The sequence below is a fragment of the Carya illinoinensis genome, chromosome 3 (genome assembly GCF_018687715.1).
Source record: "Carya illinoinensis cultivar Pawnee chromosome 3, C.illinoinensisPawnee_v1, whole genome shotgun sequence".
NCBI classification, from domain to species: domain Eukaryota; kingdom Viridiplantae; phylum Streptophyta; class Magnoliopsida; order Fagales; family Juglandaceae; genus Carya; species Carya illinoinensis.
In genome coordinates this window covers 55,110,548-55,138,196 of record NC_056754.1, presented here as the reverse complement: position 1 = coordinate 55,138,196, position 27,649 = coordinate 55,110,548, and the positions used below count along the sequence as shown (strand labels likewise).

General features: G+C 38.1%; 1 protein-coding gene and 1 long non-coding RNA gene across 2 annotated transcripts; both read left to right on the top strand.

Annotated features, from left to right (window-relative positions):
- The first annotated feature begins 4,586 nt into the window (after positions 1 to 4,586).
- On the top strand, positions 4,587 to 5,328 carry LOC122305440. Its single transcript, XM_043117989.1, has one exon. The coding sequence runs from the start codon at positions 4,751 to 4,753 to the stop codon at positions 5,162 to 5,164; it is 414 nt and encodes a 137-aa protein (XP_042973923.1). The 5' UTR covers positions 4,587 to 4,750; the 3' UTR covers positions 5,165 to 5,328.
- Positions 5,329 to 21,647: 16,319 nt separating this feature from the next.
- LOC122305797 lies at positions 21,648 to 24,960 on the top strand. The gene is made up of 3 exons (XR_006241249.1): positions 21,648 to 21,998; positions 23,068 to 23,168; positions 24,567 to 24,960. It is a non-coding gene; the product is annotated as an uncharacterized LOC122305797 (long non-coding RNA).
- Positions 24,961 to 27,649: the final 2,689 nt, after the last annotated feature.

Here is a 27,649-nt window from a genome sequence, read left to right as displayed (position 1 = left end):
ACCGACCGATGGTTTAAATCTATTTTTTTAAAATTATACATATATAAAACGACACTGTTTCACTTAAACTGAAGTAAAACGGCGTCATTTTAGGACTTAGTATTTGAAAAAACTAATAAATGGAACGGCCCTGTTTAACCCTAGGGTTAACACAGCGCACGTTCACTTCCTCTTCTTCCCCATTTCTGTTCTTTTTACTCTCAGACATTTTGCCACCGCCCCCTCTCTCTCTCTCTCTCTCTCTCTCTCTCTCTCTCTCTCTCTCTCTCTCTCTCTCTCTCTCTCTCTCTCTCTCTCTCTCTCTCTCTCTCGGCCCACGCAGCCATGTAAGGCCACCTCCGTCGCCAGCTCCATCCCTCTCTCTCTCTCTCTAATCTTATCTTGCAGCGTCATATCTCTCTCTTGCTCTCAATAAGCTCAGTCATCGCGGCTTCATCGCCCTCTCTCGCTCTTTCTCACGGTGCACATAGCAACCGAAGATGCCGACGAACCGACCGGAGTTACACCGAGACCGAGGACGACAGTTTCCTACCCATTCTTTGGCCTGTTTCTGTTGAGATTTGTGTTATTTTCACCCATCGGTGCGGTTTCGGTTTTGGATGAAAAACTGCACCGATAGGTCGGTTTTCACTCCTATTTTTTAACAATTGTAGAGGAATTTTCTTGAAATACTTGGATTTACCTACTTAAAAACAATTCTCACACCAGATCTTGCATTGAAGCTTTCTATAATCTGGTTAAAAAACAATTCAATGCTAAAATCAAAATCCTACGAAGTAACAATGGCCTTGAATTCCAAATGCCAGATTTTTTCAATAAGAATCACAAAACTTGTGTGGCAACCCCTCAACAAAATGAGGTTGCTGAAAGGAAACATCAACACCTTTTGAACATAGCCAGAGCCTTAAAAATTCAGACTGTATTTTAACTACTGCTCACATTATCAATCGTGTTCCTAGCCCTTTGCTTTCCAACAAAACCCCATATGAATTTATCTTCCACTCTCCCCCAACATATTCTCATCTGAGAATTTTTAGTTGTTTATGCTTTGCATTCACTCAATCCCACAAAAAAAGCAAATTTGATCCTCTTGGAAGAACCTATGTTCCTCTTGGCTATCCTTTTGGAGTCAAAGGATATAAAGTCCTTGACCTCCATTCTAAAACAATTTTCATATCCAAAGACGTGACATTTCATGAATATGTCTTTCCCTTCCACCAACCTGAACTTTCTTCACCAACTTCCCAGCTTTCAACCATTTTCCAGTAACCACTTCCTCTTCAAACCTCACTTCCACCCATTAGTAATTTCCCCACCTCCTCAGAAACACTAGCTCCCACTTCATCTCTTCCTTCCCTCTCTCCTCCTTCCCCACCTACTCCACCTATCTCACAGACCCCTTCTCCACCTATTCTTAGAAGATCTACTTGAACTAGAACAGCCCCTCAATACCTACAGGACTTTCATTGTCAACAAGTCTCTTCTATCTCTCCCACCCAATCAGTGGACATGGCTTCTTCATCAAGTATTCCCTTCTCTTTATCTTCTTCTATTTCTTATGATCATTTATCACTTGCCCTGTCTTTTTTTTCTGCTACCATCTCTTCACACATTGATCCTCACACTTTCAAACAAGCCATTGAGGACCCTGATGGGTGTAAAGCAATTGATGCTAAACTTGAAGCTTCAGAGCTCAACCACACTTGGACCATTACTGACCTATCCCCTAGAAAAGTTCCCATTGATTGCAAGTTTGTCTTTAAAACCAAATACCATTCCAATGGCACAGTTGAAAGGAAGAAAGCCAGACTGGTTGCCAAACAATTTACTCAGCAACTAAGTGTCGATTACCATGAAACCTTTTCCCCTGTGGTAAAAATTGTCATGGTGAGAACTATTTTAGCCTTAGCCTCCATTAAGGGTTGGCATCTTCATCAATTCGACGTCAACGATGCTTTCCTTAATTGAGAGCTCAAAGAAGAAATATACATGTAGAAACCACCTGGATACCACAAGGGTCATCCTGACCAAGTTTGCAAACTGCTCAAAAGCATTTATGGTCTCAAACAAGCCTCGAGACAGTGGTATGACAAGTTCTCCTCTTCTATCATTCAGTTTGGCTTCACTCAGTCCAAATATGACTACAGTCTTTTCACTTGTCATATTGTCAATTCTTTTATAGCACTACTTGTTTATGTTGATGACATAGTAGTTGCTAGTAAGAGAGTTGTCCTGGTGAGATGAAAGGAGGATATTTTTTATTCAGATTGGGCCACATGCCCTGATTCTCAAAAATCAGTAACTGGGTTCTGCATTTTTCTTGGACAGTCCCTCATTTCTTGAAAATCTAAGAAGCAAATCGTGGTTTCCAGGTCCTCTGTTGAGGCAAAATATAGAGCTATGACTTCCATTACCACTGAGTTAGTTTGGCTGAGACATTTTTTTGCAGATTTATTTCCCATCCTCACGCTGCCCATTTATTCCGTGACAATCAAGCTGCATTGTACATAGCAGCTAACCTTGTATTTCACGAGATGACCAAACATATTGAAGTGGATCGCCACTTAATCCGAGACAAAATCTTAGAGGGCACAATAACAACTGCTCATGTCTCCACTACTTCACAACTGGCCGGCATTTTCACCAAGGCTTTGCCTTCTTATCTACTTTATTCACATCTCTCCAAGATGTGAATAATTAACATCTATTCTCCATCTTGTTTTGGGGGGGGGGGGGGGTATTAGCGCAACCTACACAACATACTAGTCAAGGCTCACATCATGAAGCACATGCTGATCGTGGACAATCCAAGGACCCTGATATGCAGGTTCACTCTGCATCCAATGTGCATAATACACATTGTGGTTCCTATGTTCATTTACCATAAAGACCATTCTTTTGTTTTTTTATCATGTACCTTAATGTAATTTTAAAGTTTGTTACACAGCTGTACAGAATTCTTTTTATTCCTTTAGTTTTTAAGATTCTTTTTCCCTTTTTTGTATAAAGCTGCAACAACTTGTAAGAGAGACATTTTCTTTCTAGATTCATAATTCTCACAGAGACAATCATCCAAATAAAAGCAATTATGTCTACATGACTATATATATATATATATATCTTAAGAAAAATAATGGAATATATCAGTGTGTATTAGTACTCTATAAATAAGCCCCTTGATCTGCAAGCAAGGATGCATGCTAGGGTTACGGTAGTGCTCATAATGGCGAATATAGCTAGCCATGTCTTTTTTTTTTTTTTGCTCTTTCAAGTGGTGTGGTCAGCTGGTTTCATGAAAACTAAGCACCTTTCGTCAAGCTTAATTATGTTAGATTGTTCCTTTGATAAAAAGATGTGCATGCGTGTTTCCTGCTAATTAAACCAATAAATGTTTTACTTGATTTGGCCATTAATTTGATTCAGCTAGCTAGCTAATCAGTTATTAATTTAAGGATGATGTTGATGATGATGATATTGCATATATATATATATATATAAATTAGTTGATCGCTACAGTAGAAATGTTTTTATATATTGAATACAAAGTGCTACATGATTTAACAAATTAGTTAGCATATATAACTTGGTTGAGCAACTACTTAATCTTCTATCTATTTTATCTCAATTTCTCGATCTATATTAATTAATAACGAGAAATCTCACAAATTAATTTACTTTAAGTACTGAAAGCAGCACTAATGGAAATTTATTCAATTTATATAATCATGTCAGAGTACTAAAAGCTTGTATATATATATATAAGTTGATTAAAATTAAAAAAAGAAATACACGTTAGGAAAACTAAAAATGTAAATATATAAGATTCTTTTTTAATTAAACTTATTATAATTTTTCATCTAATATATTCAATTTCTAATCAAATCAAGCAATGTAATTTGACATATATTGTTTTTTTATATAAGTTTTAACTTATATGATACATCATGTATAATTAGTTAATTTTCATTTAATATACATATAATAACACAAATGGGGAGTACCGGCCGACCCGATGAAGTCATGATCATTTATATATATCGTATAAGTTTAATTATTATTATTATTATATTTTGGTTATTTAGTCAGCATGAGTACCTATGAATTGTACTGTACGTATTTATTATTATTTCATACCTTGACCTCTAGTAAACCAGCTTTGAATCTTCCACCATTCTAGTTAGCGTTTTGACCAGATTTATGCCTTTGGGGACCGAAAGTAGGAATAAAAAAAGGTCTGTGGGTCTCTTTGTTTTTGAAGTCAACATTCTGGCCTCAACCTCTCCGTACTCCAAGACTCCGGCCTAGTGAAGGGGTTTTCGCCTCAGTTCGGCTAAAACAACGTTCTCTTTTTCTGGCTTTTGACTTTCTTAGGTAATTAGTGGGCCCCACCCTTTCTTTCTTTGGTACCTGACCTTACATTTTCAAGGTTTTTGACTTTTTTTAAACATCCTTAGCCATTTGATATCCAGTTCCACCAGATTCACCTTCACATGGGACAACGCATCAGATTTTGTCGGTCCACATAAGAATTCTAAAACCTTTGGCAAAGAGAAACCACAGGTTAAAAGGTGGGGATCAGTGGATACGTACAGCATAGTTTTGCAGGCATGCATTAGTTCAAGAATCTATAGCCTCTCAACATTGCTCTATAAATGTATATGAGAAGGTCCCCTTTCTCATTCAAAGAGTCAACATCAAAATCCTAAAGTTCAAAGCTTCAATTTATACATCTTCAAGCCTTGTAGAAAAAATGAGCGTAGAAGTTTTGGATGCTGCCACCATCTTCAACTTCGTTGATGATGAAGAAGCATTCGAAATCTCGGTATGTGACCGTTTTGCTCACCTTGACACTAACCATGATGGTCTTCTCTCCTATGTAGAGATGTTGAAGGAGCTTCAGTGTCTGAGGGTCTTTGAGACCCATTTCGGCATCGACGTGAAGCCAGACCCAGATGAGCTAGCTCGTGTCTATGATTCCCTATTCATGCAGTTCGATCATGACTCTAATGGGACGGTCGATCTGGTGGAGTTCAAGGTGGAAACCAAGAGAATGATGCTTGCTGTGGCCAACGGCATGGGGTTCTTGCCGGTTCAGATGATCCTGGAAGAGGATAGCTTCCTGAAGAAAGCTGTTGATCGAGAATCCACAAGGGTGGCGGTTTAAGTTCATTAACGAGTGTAAACTGGTTAATGAAACGAGTGTGAACTTATTTTTGTCTGTGTCCTCCTATTTCCAAGATATTGGAGCTGCAATCATGATAATAAAGGAATTTTGTTCTGTTAAAATGCAAAATTCTATAGGTTAATAATAGTTCCATGTTCCAACTACAAGCTAATCTTAGTGCGATGGTTATATATCGATCAGCTACTAATACGGAAAAACTCAATTGATAATATTGGATCTAACTACTAACAATGTTGTCAAACAGAGGGTCAATCGAATGGGCCAAAAGTTCTATATTTATGTATTACATAAACTTGCCGATAAGTGCCGGTATCTGTACGAATGGTCATAAGAACAAAGACATCTCAGGAGCTGGAATGAAGGATAATATGCCTTCACCAAACTGATCAAACAAGAAGTCCAGGAGACGCCCAGAATCCAAGTCGTTCTTCCATATCTGAGTGAGCATGGCTGATGCATTCAGAGCTTCATTATCACCCTTGTCTCTCCTCCCTCTGCCATCCAACATTATCTCATCAAGCATCTGTCTAGAGGATGAGGATGGGCCCACATTGGAATCAACCGTAGAATCTGGAAGCACAGCTTTCCCTTCCATTTGAGGCGGGGAAGAATTGCTTAAATCCGCAAGAATTGGACCATCAGTAGCTATTTTCTTGTGGGGTGACTGCTCTTCCACTTGCTCCATGCTCCTCTTGCGTTTATCTGGGAAATTTCAGACGGCTTAAAAAGCAGCTAAGCGTCTTTACATCAATTGATATGACACCAAACTAATTATATCTTAAGAAAGGAAAATGCCACTTCTTGTATATATATCTGCAGGGAGGAAATAAAGCTCATTTATACGATCGAGAGGACAATTTTTTTTGTTAATGATCTTCCTCACTAATTAAAGATTTCTAAGAGCAAATTATACTTTGAGGCCGGGTTTAATTTGTTTTTTCCATTTTATTCCAATAATGCGTAGCCCATGCATGCATTTATGGTTCATGGTGATCTATTACTGAACAATACATAATAAGAGTAATACTAGGTATAAATTATAAATGTACAAATTTTGCATAAACGTTTTGTAAAAATGTGGGCTCCATAAGAAAAGTGAGGTTTTTACACTTTTTCATGATGTAATCCACTTTTCTTTTTTTATTTTTAAATCGAAGCTCGTGCATTTGCAATTTATGTGTCTGTATATATATATATATATGAGTAAACCGGGGAATCGGTCGGGGTAATAAACGGAGAATATTAGCCCACCACTAAATAGCTGACACCTAAGCCTTCCATCTAAGTTATCATGCGTTGCACTACATTTGATTATAGTTTATTTGCAGAAACCTTTCGCCGCCCCCCCATGTCCTTCGCACTGCTTCAACTCGCACCCCCCCTTCTCGCACGGCACCCCCATCTTGCATGGCTAGAGTTCGGACGGTGAAACCCACACAGCTTTTTCCGACACTGCTTAACAGCACGGTTGGAATTGAGGCTGGAACTCATGAGAATAATGTTGTCGATATACACGAGTAAGGCAACGAAAGAAGTATTGGTGCACTTCGTGAATAAGCTATAATCAGCCTTTGACTGGGTGAAGCCAAATTCAGCAAGAGATGAAACCAATTTTGCATTCCACTGACGGGAAGCCTGTCGCAGGCCATACAAGCTCTTTTGGAGTCTACAAACTTAGTTAGTTTTTGCAGCAAGGGAACCAGGAGGTGGCTTCATGTAAATTTCTTCAGCGAGCTCACCATACAAAAAAGCATTATTTACATTCAACTGTTGAAGTTCCCAACCTTTGATGGCAGTAACTGCTAAGAGATAGCGAATTGAGACAATTTTAGCAACTAGGGAGAATGTATCATGAAAATCAATACCTTTGCGCTGGGTAAAACACTTTTTGACTAAGTGAGCTTTTGCTCATTCCACTGTGTCGTCAGCCTTGAATTTGAGTTTATAGACCCATTTGCAATCAATCGGTCACTTGCCTGGAGGTAGATCGACGATGGTCTAAGTCTCATTGAGCTCAAGGGCAGCAAGTTCCTGGTCCATTGCCTGAGGCCAAAGTGGGTGTTTAATTGCTTGTGCATATGTGGTAGGTTCGGTATTGATGGAAACACAGGTGGTGAATCCCTGAAATTGAGGTGACAAAGATGTATAAGATAAAATAGAGGAAAGAGGAAATGAAATATTTGTACCTGATGCTAAGGAGTGTCGAAAGGTAGTCATCGTGGATGGCGATTGGGGAGAAGAGGTTGTTGAAGCTTGCTGGCAATGGTAGTCACGAAGGTAGGCAGGAGCGTGGCGTGTTCGAGTTGATCGACGAGGTGCTTGAGAAGATTCATCATGGGTAGAGGAGGGATGGAATTCGTGGAGAGGATTGGGTAAAGCATGAGGTGGGGAGTTCAAGGAATTATTGGTGTGGTCAGGGGAGGGAGAAATGGTTTCAAGCGTAGGTGTGATGGGAGGTGATGTATTTGTATTGGTATGGATTTCAAAATTGGAAGCAAGTGGAGGTGGTAAAATGTTGGATGTGTCACTGGAATCATTGGAGGGATTGGTGTCAAAAGGGGAATATGTGGGTTGGCCAGGATTGGTTGGTGAATACATGAGTGGGTTTTGTTGTTTGAGGGGAAATATCTCTTCATAGAAGATGAGGTCGAGGGAGATGAATATTTGCTGGGTTGTGAGGTTAAGCAATTTATAGCCTTTTACACCATAGGGGTACCCGAGAAACAAACATTTCCGAGCTCTTGGTTTCAATTTGCTTCTTGCATGGGACAAGGTTGAGGCGAAGCATAAGCATCTGAAGACTTTGAAATGGGTGTAGGATGGCTTTGCGTGGTTGAATGCTTCAAATGGAGTTTAGTAGTTGAGTGTTGGGGTGGGTGTTCGGTTGATTAAATACACTGCAGTGGTGACAAAATCAGACCAATATTTAAGGGGTAAACCGGACTGAAATTTGAGGGCTTGTGCTACGTTAAGGATGTGTTGGTGTTTTCGTTCGGCAAGTGCATTTTGTTGAGGCGTGGCTACGCAAGTTGTTTGATGCAAAACGCCTTCGGAGTTATAATAATTTGGTATTTGGAATTTGGCGCCGTTATCAGATCGAATGATTTTTATTTGAGTGTTGAATTGATTCTCAATAAGAGCAAAGAAATTTAAAAGGGAATGCCGAGCTTCCGACTTAGTTTTAAGAAGGTAGAGCCAGGTGCATCTTGTAAACTGGTCCACAATTGTGAGAAAATATTTTGCACCATTATAAGATTGTGTTTGGTTAGAACCCCAAATATCAACAGAAATAACGTCAAAAGCCTTTGTTAGCTGGTGATTTGCTTCTGGAAATGGCAATCGGAGTTGTTTTGCAAGGGGCAAATATCACAAGGAACATTGGACTGAGTCAAATTTTTGGAGCTAGGAATAATGTCACATAAAATGTGATGAACCATGGAGCTGTGCCCAAGTCTAAAATGCCACAATGTAAACATGTCAAATTTAGTAGTAGCGGTATGATTAACAGAAATGAAAGGAAACAAAATAATAAAATGTTCTTGTAAGGTAGTCAGTTTGGGTCTGGATAGTTGCAAGTGGTACAAGCCATCACGCACTGTCCCCACTCCAATCGTCATCCATGATGAAAGGTCCTGGATATAGCAAGAATTGGAAAAGAAAATTAGACAACAATTTGAGTGATGAGATAAGGATTTGGTTGAGATTAGATTAAAAGAAAAAGTAGGCACATACAACACACGATGAAGAATTAAGTGAGGTGACAAATGAACATCACCCATGAATGTGGCAGTAGTGGTGGAACCATTTGGAAGCTTAACTATACGAGAAATGGGAGTGCAATTGTGTGTGAAAAATTTGGGGCTACAGATCATATGATCTGTAGCGCCCGTGTCTAGGATCTAAGGGGTTTGGCGGAGTGAGGTGGGTTTGTGTGTGGGTGTGATGTCAAGAGGAAAAATACCAGAAGCAGGAGGTGGGCTGTTGTGAACGTTATTAGCAGCAGGTAGGATGGCATCACCATGAGGAGGTTTGAGTAAGGCAAGAATTTGGCTATACTGCTCTCGAGTAATAGGTGGACCATTGTCAATCTCCTCCTATGCAAGAGAAGATTGGTTAGCAAGGGATTTGAATTTGGAGCTGTTCTTGTGACCAAGAGGATAGCCATTTAATCGGTAACATTTGTCTTTGGTGTGGCCAGGTATGCGGCAATGAGAGCATACTGGAAGACTTGGATTTACCTTGAAACAACGCTCCAGCGAATGGCCTGGTACATTACAGTGAGAGCAAAATAGACGCTCTCTGGGATTAGTGTTTGAGCTACAAGAATCCAGTCCCTTGGCAACCATGACTAGAGGTGAAGGCACAGTATGCAGCTGGCGACGTCGTTCCTCTTGTTCAACAAGAGAAAGAACGCGATTGAGAGCAGGAAGTGGATCATGCAATAAAATCTACGCACGAACAGAATCATAAGAATTATCAAGCCCCACAAGAAATTGCATCACCTTGTGTCGATGAGAATAATCCAGCATGGTTTTGATTGCTCCACGAGTGTAGGTGGGTAGCGGTTCGTAGATCTCCAACTCGTCTCAAAATACTTTAAGTTTGTTGTAATAGTGGCTGATTGAATCTGTGTTCTGCGTCGTTGATGAAATAGATTTGATGATTTGAAAAATCCGAGGAGCATTTTGAATGGAGAAACGGTTGCGAAGATCATTCCAAACGCTTTCAGCAGTGTCTACGTGGGCAATACTTGAGCGGAGGTCTGTGCTCACCGAATGTTGTATCCATGCAATGAGCATGTCATTGCAGCGTTCCCATGGTGCAAAGAGGGGGTCGGAAGTTTGGGTGGACTTGGCGATGGAACCATCAATGAATCCAAGCTTATTTTTTATGTTTAAAGCACGGCGCATTGTTCTCGCCCAGGTCACATAATTTTCTGAGATATGTAAATCAGGAACTAGAGGGGAGGAAACTCCGTCTCCATGTTTAATGTAAAAGGGATTGGCTGGATGGTGTGGATTTTCGGCATGGTTGAGTTGTTTGGGTGAATCGGTTTTTTCTGTCATTGCTCTGATACCATATTAACAATGATACAGTCGTAAGGCAGAAGATGAAGTTACAGAGTTGAGCATGTACTGAGTGATGAGCAATATTTTGATGCCACGTTTAGTCTGGTGGCCTTCCAGGTAGCTGGTGATTTGCTTCCCTCATGTTCAATAAAGTCCCTTGCTGCTACCTCCGAAGAGATCATGAGGAGCATAATGGCCAACACAAGACCTAGCAAAACGAAAGCCTTTGAACCCATTTAATTCGCTTGTACTCTTAATTACTTTAAGAAAATATATATTGGGGAGTATGATCAAATCTGTATGTCTTTCTTCTCTATTTATAGGGCGCGCGATAAAGGAATCGAGCTAAGAAATCATCCATTAGGAGAGTAAACTTATCAGTAGTAAAGAGTATGACCCTACATTGAAGCTAGTTGGGTGCATGGGTGCTTGATATGTTGTGTGGACTTGTCATGTTCGATCTTATCTCATGGGCCTTAAAGGTACCCGTACTTTGATTAATATTGCATATATCCACGTCCATTTTCTTCTTTTAGCCTTTTTCTAGTAGCAACGAAGTTGCGGTCTTTGTCTCAAATGGCTGAGCATGCACTAACATAAATGTTCACCGACTGCCTCATTCAAGAGCGCTTCAAAGGGTCAAAAATGGACGTCCTACATGACATCTTGGCATAGGCTCAGGAAAAAAAAAAAAAAAAAAAAAAAAAAAAAAAAAAAAAAAAGAAGACTGACAGATCTTGGCATATAGTACGTATTGTTATTAATTTTACTTCAAATTGTGATGCAGTTTTAGTAGATATTAATTTTAGAGCACACGAGGATGATCCTCAGCCATAAGTTCTAGATGCAGGGATTTCAGGGCATTAATGAAAAATAAATACAATGGACCAGCTTGCAGTAACATAAATAATAAGTCAGCGGCGCCGCCTGACTTATTATACAGCAGCCTGGCGCCGCCATGACCGGCTAAGCTGGAGATATACAGATCAGGAAGGATTTGTTCCTGCATGCAGTAGACTTTTGAATGATCCATGCATAGTACCGGTCGCGCTGATGATCTGTCATGAATTGCGGACAACGTAAAAGTTTCTAATTTGTACTTTATTATTTTTTTAATATATGAATAAATTCAAGCTTAAATTTGAAGGCCATTCATAAAGTAATTTTTAGTCATGATTATAGGATTGAGCTTAAATAAATAACATAAATATTAATATTATATATATATATATATATTATAATGAGTATTCAGCTTTTATTTATATATATATATATATATATTAGTGTTAGCTACAAATCTCAACTCAACTCCCACGTCTAGTGGGTTGTTGATCATTAGTTATTGTTCAATAAATTCAAATCATTTATGAAAAGCTATTGCTGTTGATCATTTTAATTTTTAATATTTTTTATCATCTTAATTATAATATAAAATTAGATAATTAAAAATTATTTATTATATTTTATTTATCATTTAATATTATATTATAAAATAGTTAAAAATAAGACGGTAAATATATTTTTTCTATTCTAAAATCTTTATTAGTATAGAGCTAGGCTGCTATGCTGTCCATTTCTTATTGCTAGTTATGTCTTTCAATTTAATATTTTTTTAAAATAAATATATTTTTTAATATTTTTAAAAATTAAAAATATGTATTAATATATTTAAAATTAATTTTTTAATCATTAAATTAAAAAAAAAATTGGCACACAAGTTTTTACCATTGTTATATATTCATAAGGTATATGTTTAGAGAAGTTAGGTGGTTGTATCTGGTTGAAAATTAAAGGAAGAATACAAGAAGGAAAATGCTTAGGTCATTGCTGGTGGCTCCCACTGGTGCTCCCGTTCGCTCTCTTTTTTTTTTTTTTTTAATGATTAAGAAAAAATTATTTAATATTATTATAAATTTTTTATATATTTTTTTAAATATTTAAAAATATTAAAAAATAATTTAAAAAAAACATTAAAAAAATTCTTAAGCTTAACGATGGCCCTAGTGGGAGCCACCAATGGCTCTAGCATGATCCATAAAACAAACTTGTACGTACGTACAGATTACTGTCAACTTACAGCTACATACATGACATGCAACATCAACTAGTTGATCGTACGTCCAACTTAATGTCCCTGATCATAATGAATGATCATCATTTCTAGAGATCGAGTTCTATCTCATTCCCAAGCATGATCATGATCGATCAGCACCTAATGATCCCGGCCTGACCTTCAAAAAATAAGGGAAAGTGATCACCTTTAATTTGAACATAATTTCTTCCCATATGGGAGGAAACATGTTGAAAGTATTGGCATGTACTTTGATGTTGATCGACCCTAGAGCTAGCTAGGGTTGCCATACTGAAAGGCCAGACGACCTTGCAATAACTGAAGGAGATTAAAGGGGGGATAAAATATACTAAGCTCAAATAAACTAGGTTCAATCCATCAAAAGGCTTTTATTAGATAACAAATAAAGAGAGGAAGAAGGGACAAAGAGAGAACAAAGAAAAAGAAAGTATCAAAGGAATAGAAGGTGGCCATGAAAATGAAAATGAGAAAGTGGAGAAAAGATAGGCGGTGAGACATGCAAGAAAAAATACTGTCATTCCTCACCACACCCAAGGCAAAGGATAAAAAAGGAATAGACCTGATGAGAAAGAGGATTTCTTCTTCAACTTCTTCAACGCCACGACGAGAGCTCTAACAAGAATATCTCCTCCAACAAATAAATCACTGACTTCCATTATACAGTGAGGAAAGAGAGATTATGATCAGAAATTGTAAAACACCCATGTTATAGTGGTCCCTCGCGAATTGGCGAGCTACACCACCCTTGGCTAGGACCTCCAGCGATCTCTGTTGCTGGTGGGGCGCTCCACACCTCAGCCAACCCCTCAATAGAGCAAGCGGGCAAGCTTCCCTCCATGCATCCCGTCAAGCCCTTCCTCGGGCTGAGATCTATGTCAGCAACCTACTCCTCGGCCAGCACCACCCCGCCAAAACTCCTCGGCCATGCATGTCACAACCCACTCCTTGGCCATGCACTCGATCACCCACCCATCTCAGCCACCTCAAACGTCTCGACCTAAGCTGGAAGATGCTTGGCCACTTGCTGCCTAACCATGCCTTGGAGTTGCTCGGCCATGTGCGTACGAGCAAACCATCTTGGCAATGCATCCTGAACACAAGCATCACGGACAAATGCATCCTAGCCTGAGCTTGAAGTTGCTCGGCCACCACTCAACTTAGCCATAGTGAGTCCCTCGACTACATAGGTTGCTCACCACAAAGCAGGGACCTTCCTTAGCCACCTTGTGGTAGACATACCCTCATTTTGAAGCAAATTGACCTTAAGAATTACAGACAACTAAAGGGGGATAAAATATCTCAAGCCTAGCTATCAAATGGCCCCCAATAGAGGACAAAAGAAGAAAGAGTAAGAATGGACAAAAAATGGACAAGGGAAAAGAAAGTGTCAGATTGAAGTGAAGGTGGCCACGGAAAATAAAATGAGAACGTAGAGAAAAGAGAAGTGGTCAGATACATAAGAGAAAAGGCTACCATTCCTCACCCCAAGGCAAAGGATAAAAATGGATCAAACCAGGCGAGAAATGGGACTTCTTCTTCCACTTCTTCAACCCCACAATAAAAGCTCCAGCCAAAATATCTCCTCTAGCAAATAGATCACCAACTTCCATTATACAATAAGGAATGAGAGACTATGAGACATTGTAAAATACTCATGTTATAGTGGACTTTTCCTTCCCAAACACCCGTGGATGTAGACATTATGTCTAACCACGTAAATTTATATGTCTCAATTCTTTATTTTTCTTGCATTTACTTCTTATTCACTACCATGAGTGTACGTACAGATGTCACACAACCGCACCAGATAATTGTCGAAGGCTCTAAACCACACCAATTGAAGCCCGAATCGTTATTGAGGGTTATGAATGATGTTTTCTTCCCTTTCAGCCTGTTGTACGATTTTTTTAACAATAACAAAGATAAATATATATATATATACATACGAGTCCTAGATAAACATGAAAATATGTATGCGCGCGCGTGCACCAAATTATATAGAAAGTGATATTAAAGGGCGTCAATGAGAGATCAGGGCGGCTGGGAAAGATTAGAAGCGTCATGCATGATGCTGATCAGCATGGCAGTACTGTAGTTTATGGTGTCCCACGATCTTTCAAAACTTTATACATGCAGTACTGAAGTTATATGAGTGCGTGGCAATTCAAAGAGTCTGACGACTTGCATGTGATATATAATTGAATGCATGGGAGGTATATATATAGGTCCCGATCTTATCGCCATACACTGATCATCCACACATGCATCCCTGCATCTTCATTTCTCTAACAAATTAATATATATATATATATATATATATATATATATATATATATATATATATATATATATATATATATTTAGATATAGATATACATGCATGCATCCGTGTCGTTCCCTAAAAATAGGGTTGAGCTAACTACATGTAGCACCCGTATCTTCTCATAGCTAACTTCATATAGAACTTTCAGTGACAAATCAATATATATAGTTTCTTCTACGATCGAGGAACAATGGCTTCTTCAAATCTAATATGCTGTTACTTCTTTCTGCTCTCTTCACTATTTTTCTCATAGTCTCATCTGAAGTTGTAGTTTCGGATGATCATACAGGTAAGTTTTGAAAACACACACCCGTGCATGCGCGCGCCCGCACACACTCTCTTTCACACAATGCTTTGATCATGTTTGCCATATGGAAACATAAAAGAGAACTGAAGTGAAATATTAAAGCCATGACCATACTTGGTAATTATATTTATGTCATTAATCGCCTTTCAAGTTCATATATACTGCTTTAAGCTAGGCCTATCAAGTACTTAAGTAATAGGGATTAAGGGTACTGGCAATATTGAGTAATTATATAAAAATTTATGTGCAGTCATTTTTGCGTACTCTTTTACGTACTCTATTGAATTGATTGCATATTAAAAATAAATTGATACAACCAATCATATATATTAATAGAGTGTATAAAAAATACACAAAATTGATTGTATGTAACATTACTCATAATTAAATCTTTTAACAATAAGTTTACAAGTTGAGGGGGTTTAATATGATACGTCACATCATGCAGTATTTTACAACAAAAAAGTGTTTTACAATATAACATTATACTAAGCCACATCATCCGCTTGTAAGTTTTTTATTTGATAATATATTTTTATAGACCGTGAGATTTTCATCAAGTATTGATGACAAAATCACTTTTAATCTTTACACACGTTTGTCGCTTAATTATAAAGTATACCTGTAGATACATAGTCATAAAATATTAAATAGATTATTAACAAAGACAAAAAAAAAAAAGTGTAAATGCAAAAGGAAAAAAAAAAGTGTTACTATAATATTAATCTATCTTCATGAGCAACAATCTTGTTTTGAATGAAGAAAATCACAAAGAAACGACTGGGTTGGAAAAAGCCAAGCATGGAGATCCTGGCTACGGCTATCTAGGAGGTGGATATGGGAGTCGTGGCGGGTACTCAGGCCATGGAAGTTACCCAAGAAGGGGATGCCGCTATCGTTGTGATTGCCACGGATACTGTTATGCACCAGGCTGCCAAAGGTGCTATACTGCTAATTAAGGAGACCACGTATACATGCCCAATTCGATCAGAGACTATTATAGCACCCTACACAGCATACCAGTCAAGGTTCAGATCATGAAGCACATGCTGATCGTGGACAATCCAAGGACCTTGATATGCAGGTTCACTCTATATCCAATGTGCAAAATACACATTGTGGTTCCTATGTTCATTTACCATAAGGACCATTCTTTTGTTGTTTTATGATGTACCTTCATGTAATTTTAAAGTTTATTACACAGCTTTATAGAATTCTTTTTATTCCTTTAGTTTGTTAAGATTCTTTTTCCCTTTTTTGTATAAAGCTGCAACAGCCTGTAAGAGAACAGTACAATGAATACAACATAGCAGAAAGTTTCTGCTTCAGCAACCATTCTCTCAATTATTTTCTTTCTAGATTCATAATTCTCACATGGTAACAAGAGCCTGTGCGTAAGCATACTCTGCAATGACTACTGAAACCCCCAAATCCCCCTTCCTCGATTTTAATAATATCACCAACCCATATTATCTTGACCATGGAGACAATCATTCTCTTCCTTTGGTCTCTGATATTCTTAATACCGACAACTACACTACTTGGTCCAGAGCCATGTGTAGAGCTCTACGTGCCAAAAATAAACTTGGATTCATCAATGGAAGCCTAACCAAACCAAAAGATCCCACAGATTCTCTTTATGCTGCTTAGGAGAGATGTAATGACCTTGTTGTCTCCTGGCTTCATAAATCTATCAATTCAACCCTTAAGTCCAGCATTGCCCTAGTTGATGATGCATCTCAAATCTGGTCTGAGCTCAAGGATAGGTTCACTCAACAGAATGGCCATCGCATTTTTCAACTCGAGAAGGCTCTCACTAGTTTACAACAAGATTCTAACTCAGTAAGCATTTACTTTGGTAAGCTCAAAACCATTTGGGATGAATTACTTCTATGTAATCCTTTGCCTGACTGCACTTGTGGCAAGCTTACTGTCTTGCTTGATCGTTACCAACGAGATTGCATCATCCAATTTCTTATGGGTCTCAATGAATCTCACAATGTCACTTGTAACCAGATCATGTTACTTGATCCCTTGCCTCCCATCAATAAAATCTTCTCTATGATCCAACAACAAGAAATGCACCATGTTGTACTCAATGGCCTTCCTTCACCTGATTCTATGGCTTTTGCAGTCAAACAACCATATTACAAACCATCTCCCAAACCCTCCTAGCAGCCTAAACGTGACAAACCCTTTTGCACTCATTGCAAAATTCAAGGTCACACGGTGGACATATGTTTCAAAGCAGGCAATGCTCAAGCACCCATTTGCACTCACTGCCACACGATTGGCCACATAGCAGCAAAATGCTATAAGTTGCATGGTTACCCACCTAAACACAAATTCCATAGAAAAACCCCACAACTTGCCCCCTCTTCTGCCAATATGACCACCCTCGACCCAGAAACCCACTCTCATGATACCCCCACTTTCACCAAAGACCAATACCATCAACTACTTTCTCTATTGCAGTCAAAGGAAGTTTCAATTGCTACTCACTCGATCAATACTATCCAAATAGATTGCATTCCCTCATCCACCATGAATGGTAACTGTTTTTCTTTTACTTCTTTCACTCGATCACAGCACACTAACACACACATATCCTGGATTATTGATACAGGTGCTACAGATCACATGATCTGTAACACCTCCTATTTTTCCTCTATCACCTCTCAGAATTCATTTGTTGTTAAATTACCCAATGGTCACTCAGCACCAGTTACTCATATAGGCACTGTCCACATCACTCCCACTTTAATTTTGCATAATGTCCTTTGTGTTCCCTCATTTATTTTCAATTTAATCTCAGCTAAGTAGCTCACATCTTCTTTATCTTGCTGCTTTCTGTTCTTTTCACAAATCTATTTTCTCTATGACCTTTTGACATGGACCACGATTGGCATGGGTGAGATGAAGAATGACTTATACCACCTGACCACAAAACCAGTCACCCTATCAGCCCTTGTTGACTAATTTTCAATTTCTTTGCATAAGAACATCTTTGTTTCTGCTGTTTCTTACCATTTTCATCAAGTTTCAGATATATGGCATTGTCGAATGGGCCATACTCCCATTAATAAATTACTTTTAATACAAACTCATCCATTAAACAACATGTTTCTAGTATTTCTGCTACCAACCCATGTCATGTTTGTCCTATTGCAAAACATCACAGATTGCCATTTCCTATCAGTTCCACTAAAAGCAACACTCTCTTTGAACTGATACACTGTGACATTTGGGGTCCCAACCCAGTGGAAGCATATGATGGAACCAAGTATTTTTTAACAATACAGAGGACTTTTCTTGAAGTACTTGGATTTACCTACTTAAAAACAAATCTCACACCAAATCTTACATTGAAGCTTTCTACAATCTTGTTGAAACACAATTCAATGCTAAAATCAAAATCGTACAAAGTGACAATGGCCTTGAATTCCAAATGACATATTTTTTTCAATAAGAAAGGCATCATCCATCACAAAACCTATGTGGCAACCCCTCAACAAAATGGGGTTGCTGAAAGGAAACATCAACGCCTTTTGAATATAACCAGAGCCTTAAAAACTCAGTCCAATCTTCCTAACCTTTACTGGAATGACTGTATTTTAACTGCTGCTCACATTATCAATCGTGTTCGTAGCCCTTTGCTTTCCAACAAAACCCCATATGAACTTCTCTTCCACTCTCCCCCAACATATTCTCATCTGAGAATTTTCGGCTGTTTATGCTTTGCATCCACTCAATCCCACAACAGAAGCAATTTGATCCTCGTGGAAGAAGCTGTGTTCTTCTTGGCTATCCTTTTGGAGTCAAAGGATATAAATTCCTTGAGCTCCATTCTAAAACAATTTTCATATCTAGAGACGTGACATTTCATGAATATGTCTTCCCCTTCCACCAACCTGAAGTTTTTTCACCAGCTTCCCAGCTTTCAACCATTTTCCAACAACCACTTCCTCTTCAAACCTCACTTCCACCCATTAGTAATTTCCCCACCTCCTCAGAAACACTAGCTCCCACTTCATCTCTTCCTTCCCTCTCTCCTCCTTCTCCACCTATCTCATAGACCCCTTCTCCACCTGTTCTTAAAAGATCTACTCGAACTAGAATAGCCCCTCAATACCTACAGGACTTTCATTGTCAACAAGTCTCTTCTATCTCTCCCACCCAATCAATGGACGTGGCTTCTTCATCAGGTATTCCCTTCTCTTTATCTTCTTCTATTTCTTATGATCATTTATCACCTGCCCTGTCTTTCTTTTTTTTTTCTTTTTTTCTTTTTCTGCTACTATCTCTTCACACCTTGATCCTCACACTTTCAAACAAGCCATTGAGGACCCTGATTGGTGTAAAGCAATTGAGGCTGAACTAGAAGCTTTAGAGCTAAACCACACTTGGACCACTATTGACCTACCCCTTAGCAAACTTCCCATTGATTGCAAGTTTGTCTTTAAAACCAAAGACCATTCCAATGGCACAATTGAAAGGAAGAAAGCCAGACTGGTTGCCAAAGGATTTACTCAGCAAGCAAGCAGGTGTGGATTACCATGAAACATTTTCCCCTGTGGTAAAAATTGTCACGGTGAGAACTATTTTAGCCTTAGCCTCCATTAAGGGTTGGCATCTTCATCAATTTGATGTCAACAATACTTTCCTTAATCGAGAGCTCAAAGAAGAAATATACATGCAAAAAACACCTGGATACCACAAGGGTCATCCTGACCAAGTTTGCAAACTGCTCAAAAGCATTTATGGTCTCAAACAGGGCTCGAGACAGTGGTATGACAAGTTCTCCTCTTCTATCATTCAATTTGGCTTCACTCAGTCCAAATATGACTACAGTCTTTTCACTTGTCATACTGTCAATTCTTTTACAACACTACTTGTTTGTGTTGATGACATAGTAGTTGCTAGTAATAGAGTTGAATCCATTTCTTCCCTTAAGGATTTTTTGAACAAACATTTCAGAATTAAGGACTTGGGAACTTTGAGATATTGTTTGGGCATTGAGGTTGCTCGAAATCCTACTGGTATCCACCTATGTCAGAGAAAATATACACTAGACATCCTTGCAGACTCAGGCATGCTTGCCTCCAAGCCACTAAAAATTCCAATGGACCAGAATCACAAACTAAGTAAATCCAGTGGCATTCCCTTACCTAATCCCACTCCCTACAGACAACTCATTGGTCGACTCCTTTACTTGACCATTACAAGGCCTAACATGAGCTATTCCACCCATGTTCTTAGCCAATTCATGGATCACCCCTCAAGTTCCCACCTTGCTGCAGCTTATAAGGTCCTAAGGTACCTTAAAAACTCACCAGGACAAGGCATTCTTCTTCCATCTACTTCAGACATTCAGCTTAAAGGATATTGTGATTCAGATTGGGCCACATGCCTTGATACTCGAAAATTAGTAATTGGGTTCTGCATTTTTCTTGGACAGATCCTCATTTCTTGGAAATCTAAGAAGCAAACCGTGGTTTCCAAATCCTCTACTAAGGCAAAATATAGAGCTATGGCTTCCATTACCACTGAGTTAGTTTGGCTAAGACATTTGTTTGCAGATCTCTCTATTTCCCATCCTCAAGCTGCCCATTTATTCTGTGACAATCAAGCTGCATTGTACATAGCAGCTAACCCTGTATTTCACGAGAGGACCAAACATATTGAAGTGGATTGTCACTTAATCCGAGACAAAATCTTAGAGGGCACAATAACAACTGCTCATGTCTCCACTACTTCACAACTAGCCGACATTTTCACCAAGGCTTTGCCTTCTTATCTACTTTATTCACATCTCTCCAAGATGGGAATAGTTAACATCTATTCTCCATCTTGTGGGGAGGGGGGGTATTAGAGCAGCCTACACAACATACCAGTCAAAGCTCAGATCATGAAGCACATGCTGATCCTGGACAATCCAAGGACCCTGACATGCAAATTCACTCTACATCCAATGTGCAGAATACACATTGTGGTTCCTATGTTCATTTACCATAAGGACCATTCTTTTGTTGTATCATGTACCTTAATGTAATTTTAAAGTTTGTTACATAGTTGTACATAATTCTTTTTATTCCTTTAGTTTGTTAAGATTCTTTTTCCCTTTTTTGTATAAAGCTGCAACAGCTTGTAAGAGAATAGTACAATGAATACAACATAGCAGAAAGTTTATGCTTCAACAACCTTTCTCTCGATTATTTTATTTCTAGATTCATAATTCTCACATAGACAACCATCCAAATCAAACCAATTACGTCTACATGATTATATATATATATATATATGTATATATATATATCTTAAGAAAAATACACTACAACAAAATAGGTCTTTTCCCACGAGTTCTTTTCCCACTATATATGCTCATTAAGAGTACTAATTTATTGTTACAAATTGTATTCGTGGAAAAAAAATGTTATTTTCCATTAACTGCATTAGACGACAAAATACATTCGACCTTGTGTAATTATTTGCGGTGAATATTTAATCATTTGCGGCAAAATTTCAGTGTCGCAAGCCAATGAAACAAAATTAGAGGAAAAGTTCAAATAAGTATAGAAAATGGCAAAATTTCCCTTTTTCCTTCTTTCTCCCACGATGCCTATCTGATCCCCCAACCCTCTCTCTCTCTCTCTCTCTCTCTCTCTCTCTCTCTCTCTCTCTCAATTTCTCCTTCTGTTTCTCCAATCTCTCAGCCACCACCCACGCCATCAGCCACCGCAAGCACACCAGGCACAAGCAACCATCACCACACAACACCACAACCAAGCCCCTTTACGTCAGACAAGTGCCGCAAGCCACCATCGCACGCCTCTTTCCTCACCGAAGCTTCCAGCTCCTCTATACCCAGCCACTGTTCGTCATACAGAACCACCTAGTTGTGCCCAACTCCATCGCCTCCTTCTTCCACAGACCACAAAGTCGTGATCCCTCATGGAGATGTCCCTTTTCTCTCCTCGCCCACGCAGCATCTAGTTCCATCTCTAACCAGCCCCTAAATTTTGGTATAATCCCTATTTCCCTATCTCTTAGATTAATAATTACACTTGATTAAATGATGTTTTATTTGAATGCTTGGACATAGGCAAGTTGTGTTATACTTGGTTGGAATTGTATTGAGCCATGATGAATTGAATATGCGTGTTGTATTTATCATGAGGGTTGGGATTGAAATATAGATCTATGGTACTCCATTACATGCTGATTTGCAGCGGTGTGGGAGAGGGCAAGTATTAATTTCCTACTAAATGCTGGTTTGCAGTTTTGGTTGGCATCTAAAGTGTAATTCTAAAATGCCTTATCCATATATACATACTGCTATCACATACTGTTTGATCCATTAATTATTTGGTAATAAAATAAGAAATCATTCTCATCGCAGAACTAAGTTAGGAAACCAGTTTTGGAATATGTATATTGTGGCTTCTTAATGGCGATCATCTTGACTAAAGCTCAATGCTGCATATATTGTCACGCTTCTATATTTGAATTGTTGTCTTCAGTTTAACTCATCTTTCTTGTTTACCTCAGATAAGACCCATTCTCTGTGTATGTGTGTGTGTGTAGTTATTTATAAAATACTTGTTATTGATGGTTTTGGCCTGTCATGCTTATAACTAAAGTTGCATGAAGTTTCACTTATCATTCATGCTCTTAAAGATCTGCTCTGTTTTATTATTTCTCAACTTATCAATTAATTTCAGTAATATACATTTCAATTCATTCGTTGATGTGTCTGAAGTTTTTTGTTTTTGCAGTCATGCAATTCTTATCTATCTTGCTTGTGCATTTCCTGTAAGTTATTTTAATATATTTTTATTTATTTCATTGTGCAATTATCTAACAAATGGGATTGTTCAAATGCTAGGCTAGAAACCTCAAAATTTATCATTTGCATAGAATGAGGGAACCCAAGAAAAGAAATGAAAAAATAAGCTCATTCAATTGGTGATGTTAATTTCCTGGAAAGTCTCAACTTTTTTTTGGTATCCAAACACTTTTCTAGAGCAGTAACCTCTGGAATTTGGTTTTCCTTTAGTTCCTACTCCTATGTATACCTCTCTGATCTTATAGGCGGATGTTGAGAAACGAGCTAGATGGCTTAAACTTCAATGAGCTCCAGAACCTAGAGGACCAGTTGAGTGAAGGGGTATTATCTATCGGTGAAGGACAAGGTGCTGAATTTTAGACTTTACATCTCTATACTTCCTTTTGTTGTCTAAATTGAATGTGCTTATTTGAGAAATCAGCCTTTCATATTATGGGTATGTAGAAGGACTGATTCCTTTCATATATGCACCTATTTAAGTCCTAATCAGCCCTTCATTTTGTTAAATGGTAGCCAAACTTTCAATTTAAAGCTGTGTTTAAATATCAAAGTGGGAATCAATAACATGCTCTTTTGGATTACGTTTTACTTTTTATTGGATTTGATTGGATTGGATTGGATTTGATTGTGTATGGAGGAAGGGTTGTGCTAGTATGCTTGGTTGGGTAATGTGATTGTGTAGTTTTGTGTTACCTGTTTGTTACCAGGTAGTTGAACATGAGAAGGTGCCACTTCATGAAGGTTCATATACAACTATTGGACTAATGCCTTTTTTGTTCTCTTAGCTTAAACAGAGACCATCTGTTGGAAATATTTTGGAAAAAATAGTTTCAGACTATCATATCCTTTATGGTGGCCAGTTGGATGAAGAAGTTGTACTGAGCAAGTGTACCAATGCCCCACTACTAGTATATACAAATATTTATATTTGTGCTCATTAGATAATCTTTGGTCATTTCCTGCTTTGAACGACCCTTTAATTATCAATTATTAAGTTTTTGGTACAAGGTATTTTCCCTTGTGTGCTTTCCACATATTTTAGGTAGAGTTTGTTTCTTAATCAAGTGGTATACTTCTTTATATATGGCCCTATATTACATTTACTTGGTTACAAGTTTATGCTTGTAATAAACCTATGGCTCAATATGTGGGCTAGCTATATGGTTGTTGGAAATGTTAATTTTTGCACACTTGTATTATTTTTGCACACATTCTTAACACAATTTGAAGATGATAACAAGAGAATTTTTCTTGTTACATTCTTAATTTTTCTGGCACCCTCCCCTTTTGCTCTGTCCTTATGAGCAATTTCATATTTTCTGGTGGATCTCTCATTTTATAGGACTTGATTTAGTTAATTGAAACATTCTCTCGACCCTTCCCCATTATAGTTTTAGGGGGTGGAAGCTTTCATCTTGATAGGGTTATGTGAAGAATGTTACATCTCTTTGAACCTGTTATACATACAATAATATATTACTGAACTTGGTGATCATGGTTCTTTGTTTTGTATGCTTGTAATTATCAAGTATTAAGCTGGTTCTTATCATCTTATTACCAATCTCATTTTTATCAAAAGCTTGTGTTACCTTTTTGTTACTTCTAATGCATGATGCAATGCAGCATATGAAGACTTGTATCAAAATTTGAGTGCTGTAATTTTGTTAAGGAGTAATACTTGGGTCCTTTATGTGTGTTAGGGTATTGTCACTTAATTCTTATGATTTTTTTGGGCTTTGTATAGGTCTTTTGCTCTCAAATATGCTGCTGAAGCTGCTTGCACTATGCTTCATGTATACCAAGTAGTTGAACATGAGAATGTGCCATTTCATTTTGGTTATATTCTTTTTGTTTGAATCTTTTGTCAGTGAAACTCAAGAAGTCTATTTTTTTTTTTCCTTAGAACTATGGTGCCATTTCTTTTTTTGAAGATGATGACAAGAGATATCATTTGGAACTCAAGTATACATTTAAGATCAAAAGAGCAGTTAGAAAATACTTAGTGTTACCAACTTTAAGTCACTAAGCTCCCACTAGTAAATTTCCACTAAGACCATAGCTTTTCCGACCACATGTCCTTGTGGGAAAAGCCAACAAATGTTGTAGTGATAATGGAATATATTAGTGTGTATTAGTAATCTATGAATAAGCTCCTTGATCAGCAAGCAAGGATGCATGCTAGGGTTATTACAGTGCGCATAATGGCGAATATAGATAGCCATGTTTTTTTTTTTTTTTTTTTTTTGGCCCTTTCAAGCGGCGTGGTCAGCTGGTTTCATGAAAACTAAGCACCTTTCGTCAAGCTTAATTATGTTTTGTCTTTGATAAAAAGACGTGCATGCGTGGTTCATGCTAATTAAGCCAATAAATGTTTTACTTGATTTGGCCATTAATTTGATTCAGCTGGCTAGCTAATCAATTATTAATTTAAGGATGATGTTGATGATGATGATATTGCATATATATATATATATATACATATAAATTAGTTGATCGCTACAATAGAAATGTTTTTATATATTGAATACAAAGTGCTACATGATTTAACAAATTAGTTAGCATATATAGCTAGCTTGGAAGTATATACAATTAATCTTCTATCTATTTTCATTATATCTATTTTATCTCAATTTCTCGATCTATATTAATTAATAACAAGAAATCTCACAAATTAATTTGCTTTAAGTACTGAAAGCAGCACTAATCGAAATTTATTCAATTTATATAATCATGTCAGAGTACTAAAAGCACAATTGTATATATATATATATATATATATAAGTTGATTAAAATTATAAAAAAAAAAAAAAAAAAACACGTTAGGAAAACTAAAAATGTAAATATATAAGATTTTTTTTAATTAAACTTATTATAATTTTTCATCTAATAGATTCAATTTCTAATCAAATCAAGTAATGTAATTTGACATATATTGTTTTTAGAGAATACCTGGGGATCGGTTGGGCTGTTAAGCCTCAAATAACAGCCCTCCAGTAATTGGCTGCCACGTACGCGTCTCATGCTCTTTATGTCTAAACCGCGATTCACCCAATCTTTTTGTTACTTCTCTTTTTTGCACTCTCTTTCTGTTACTTGGGGACTCTGTCAGACCCAATCAAAATGGAGTTCATCGGGCCCAGGCACCGTCACCGCCGTTCACCCTCCTCCGACAACTTCCTCAGCGTTTTCTCCCTTCCGGCACCATCATCCACTGAATCGCCCGGAGAACACGAGCTCAACGAAGCAGAAGTCTTCTGGACCGCTGATTTTACCGAACCTAACCACTCCGATACCCACCATGATCACCATCGCCGCTTGAATTTCGGGCAATCGATGGAATCCGAAATCCTCTCCGTGCTACCCCAAGCCAATCGATTGCGCTACCAGACCCTCTGTGAGGGACCAGTCCTGTGCCGAAAGCCTTTAACATCATCCACGTCTTCATTGTCAACGAAAACGATTCCATCGATCCCGAGACCGCCGGAGAGGGAGTACTCGCAGTTGTTGCAGGGCAGGAACTTGCACCACCATCAGTCTGCGCAGATGAAGGTGCCGGTGCTTTCGAATGCCATGGCGAAGAGGAATAACGTACTGCTTCTCGACGTGGACGACGATGACAGAGAAGAAGCCGATATGTTACCACCTCACAAGATCGTTGCCAGGGGCTCCGGGGTGTTGCCTAAAACGACGTTTTCAGTTCCAGAAGTTGTTGGTAGGACTCTCAAGGGAAGGGATCTGCGCCAGCTTAGAAATGCTATCTGGCGCAAAACTGGCTTTCTCGATTGATTTTCCCTCCTCTTTCTCGGTATAAGTTATAACATAACTGACTATAGTTTGGCCACTTTTTCTTTCTTGTTTTCTCTTGAATGAGAAAAATAGAGGGGTTTTGTTCTGAGAGTTTGTTGATTGATTTGAGACTTTTAAGTGGACGTGTTGGTGTTATTTTTAATATACATATTACATATATTATAGTATTTATAGATTGTGGTGGTGAACTAGTGGTGAACTGGTGGTGGAGATCGTTCGGGATTGCCTGAGAGTCGAAGTCGTCTGGAGAAACACGGATTCGAATAGAAGAGATTTCTCAATTTGCCGTTATTATCCCGTGTGCATGAGTGTAGCGTGAGTTTAGTGTGCTAGCTGAGGTGGCAGCTGCTGAGTGGAGGGTTGTTATTCATTAAAAATCGGTTCGACCGCTTAGCAGCGGAACTGTTGTTTTTATTATATAAGTTTAACTTATATGATACATCATGTATAATTAGTTAATTTTCATTTCATATATATATATAATAACACAAATGGGGAGTACCGGCCGACCCGATGAAGTCATGATCATTTTATATATATTGTATAAGTTTAATTATTATTATTATTGTATTTTGGTTATTTAGTCAGCATGAGTACCTATGAATTGTACTGTACGTATTTATTATTATTTCTTGACCTCTAGTAAACCAGCTTTGAATCTTCCACCATTCTAGTTAGTGTTTTGACTAGATTTAGGCCGAAAATCATGCCTTTGGGGACCGAAAGTAGGAATAAAAAAGGTCTGTGGGTCTCTTTGTTTTTGAAGTCAACATTCTGGCCTCAACCTCTCCGTACTACAGGACTCCGGCCTAGTGAGGGGGTTTTCGCCTCAGTTCGGCTAAAACAACGTTCTCTTTTTCTGGCTTTTGACTTTCTTAGGTAATTAGTGGGCCCCACCCTTTCTTTCTTTGGTACCTGACCTTACATTTTCAAGGTTTTTGACTTTTCTAAACATCCTTAGCCATTTGATATCCACTTCCACCAGATTCATAAGAGTAGTTTAACGCGGGCCTCAACCTC

What these genes read in the sequence shown, in the direction of transcription:
- LOC122305440 (XM_043117989.1), top strand. Translation starts at nt 4,751, where the DNA reads ATGAGCGTAGAAGTTTTGGATGCTGCCACCATCTTCAACTTCGTTGAT.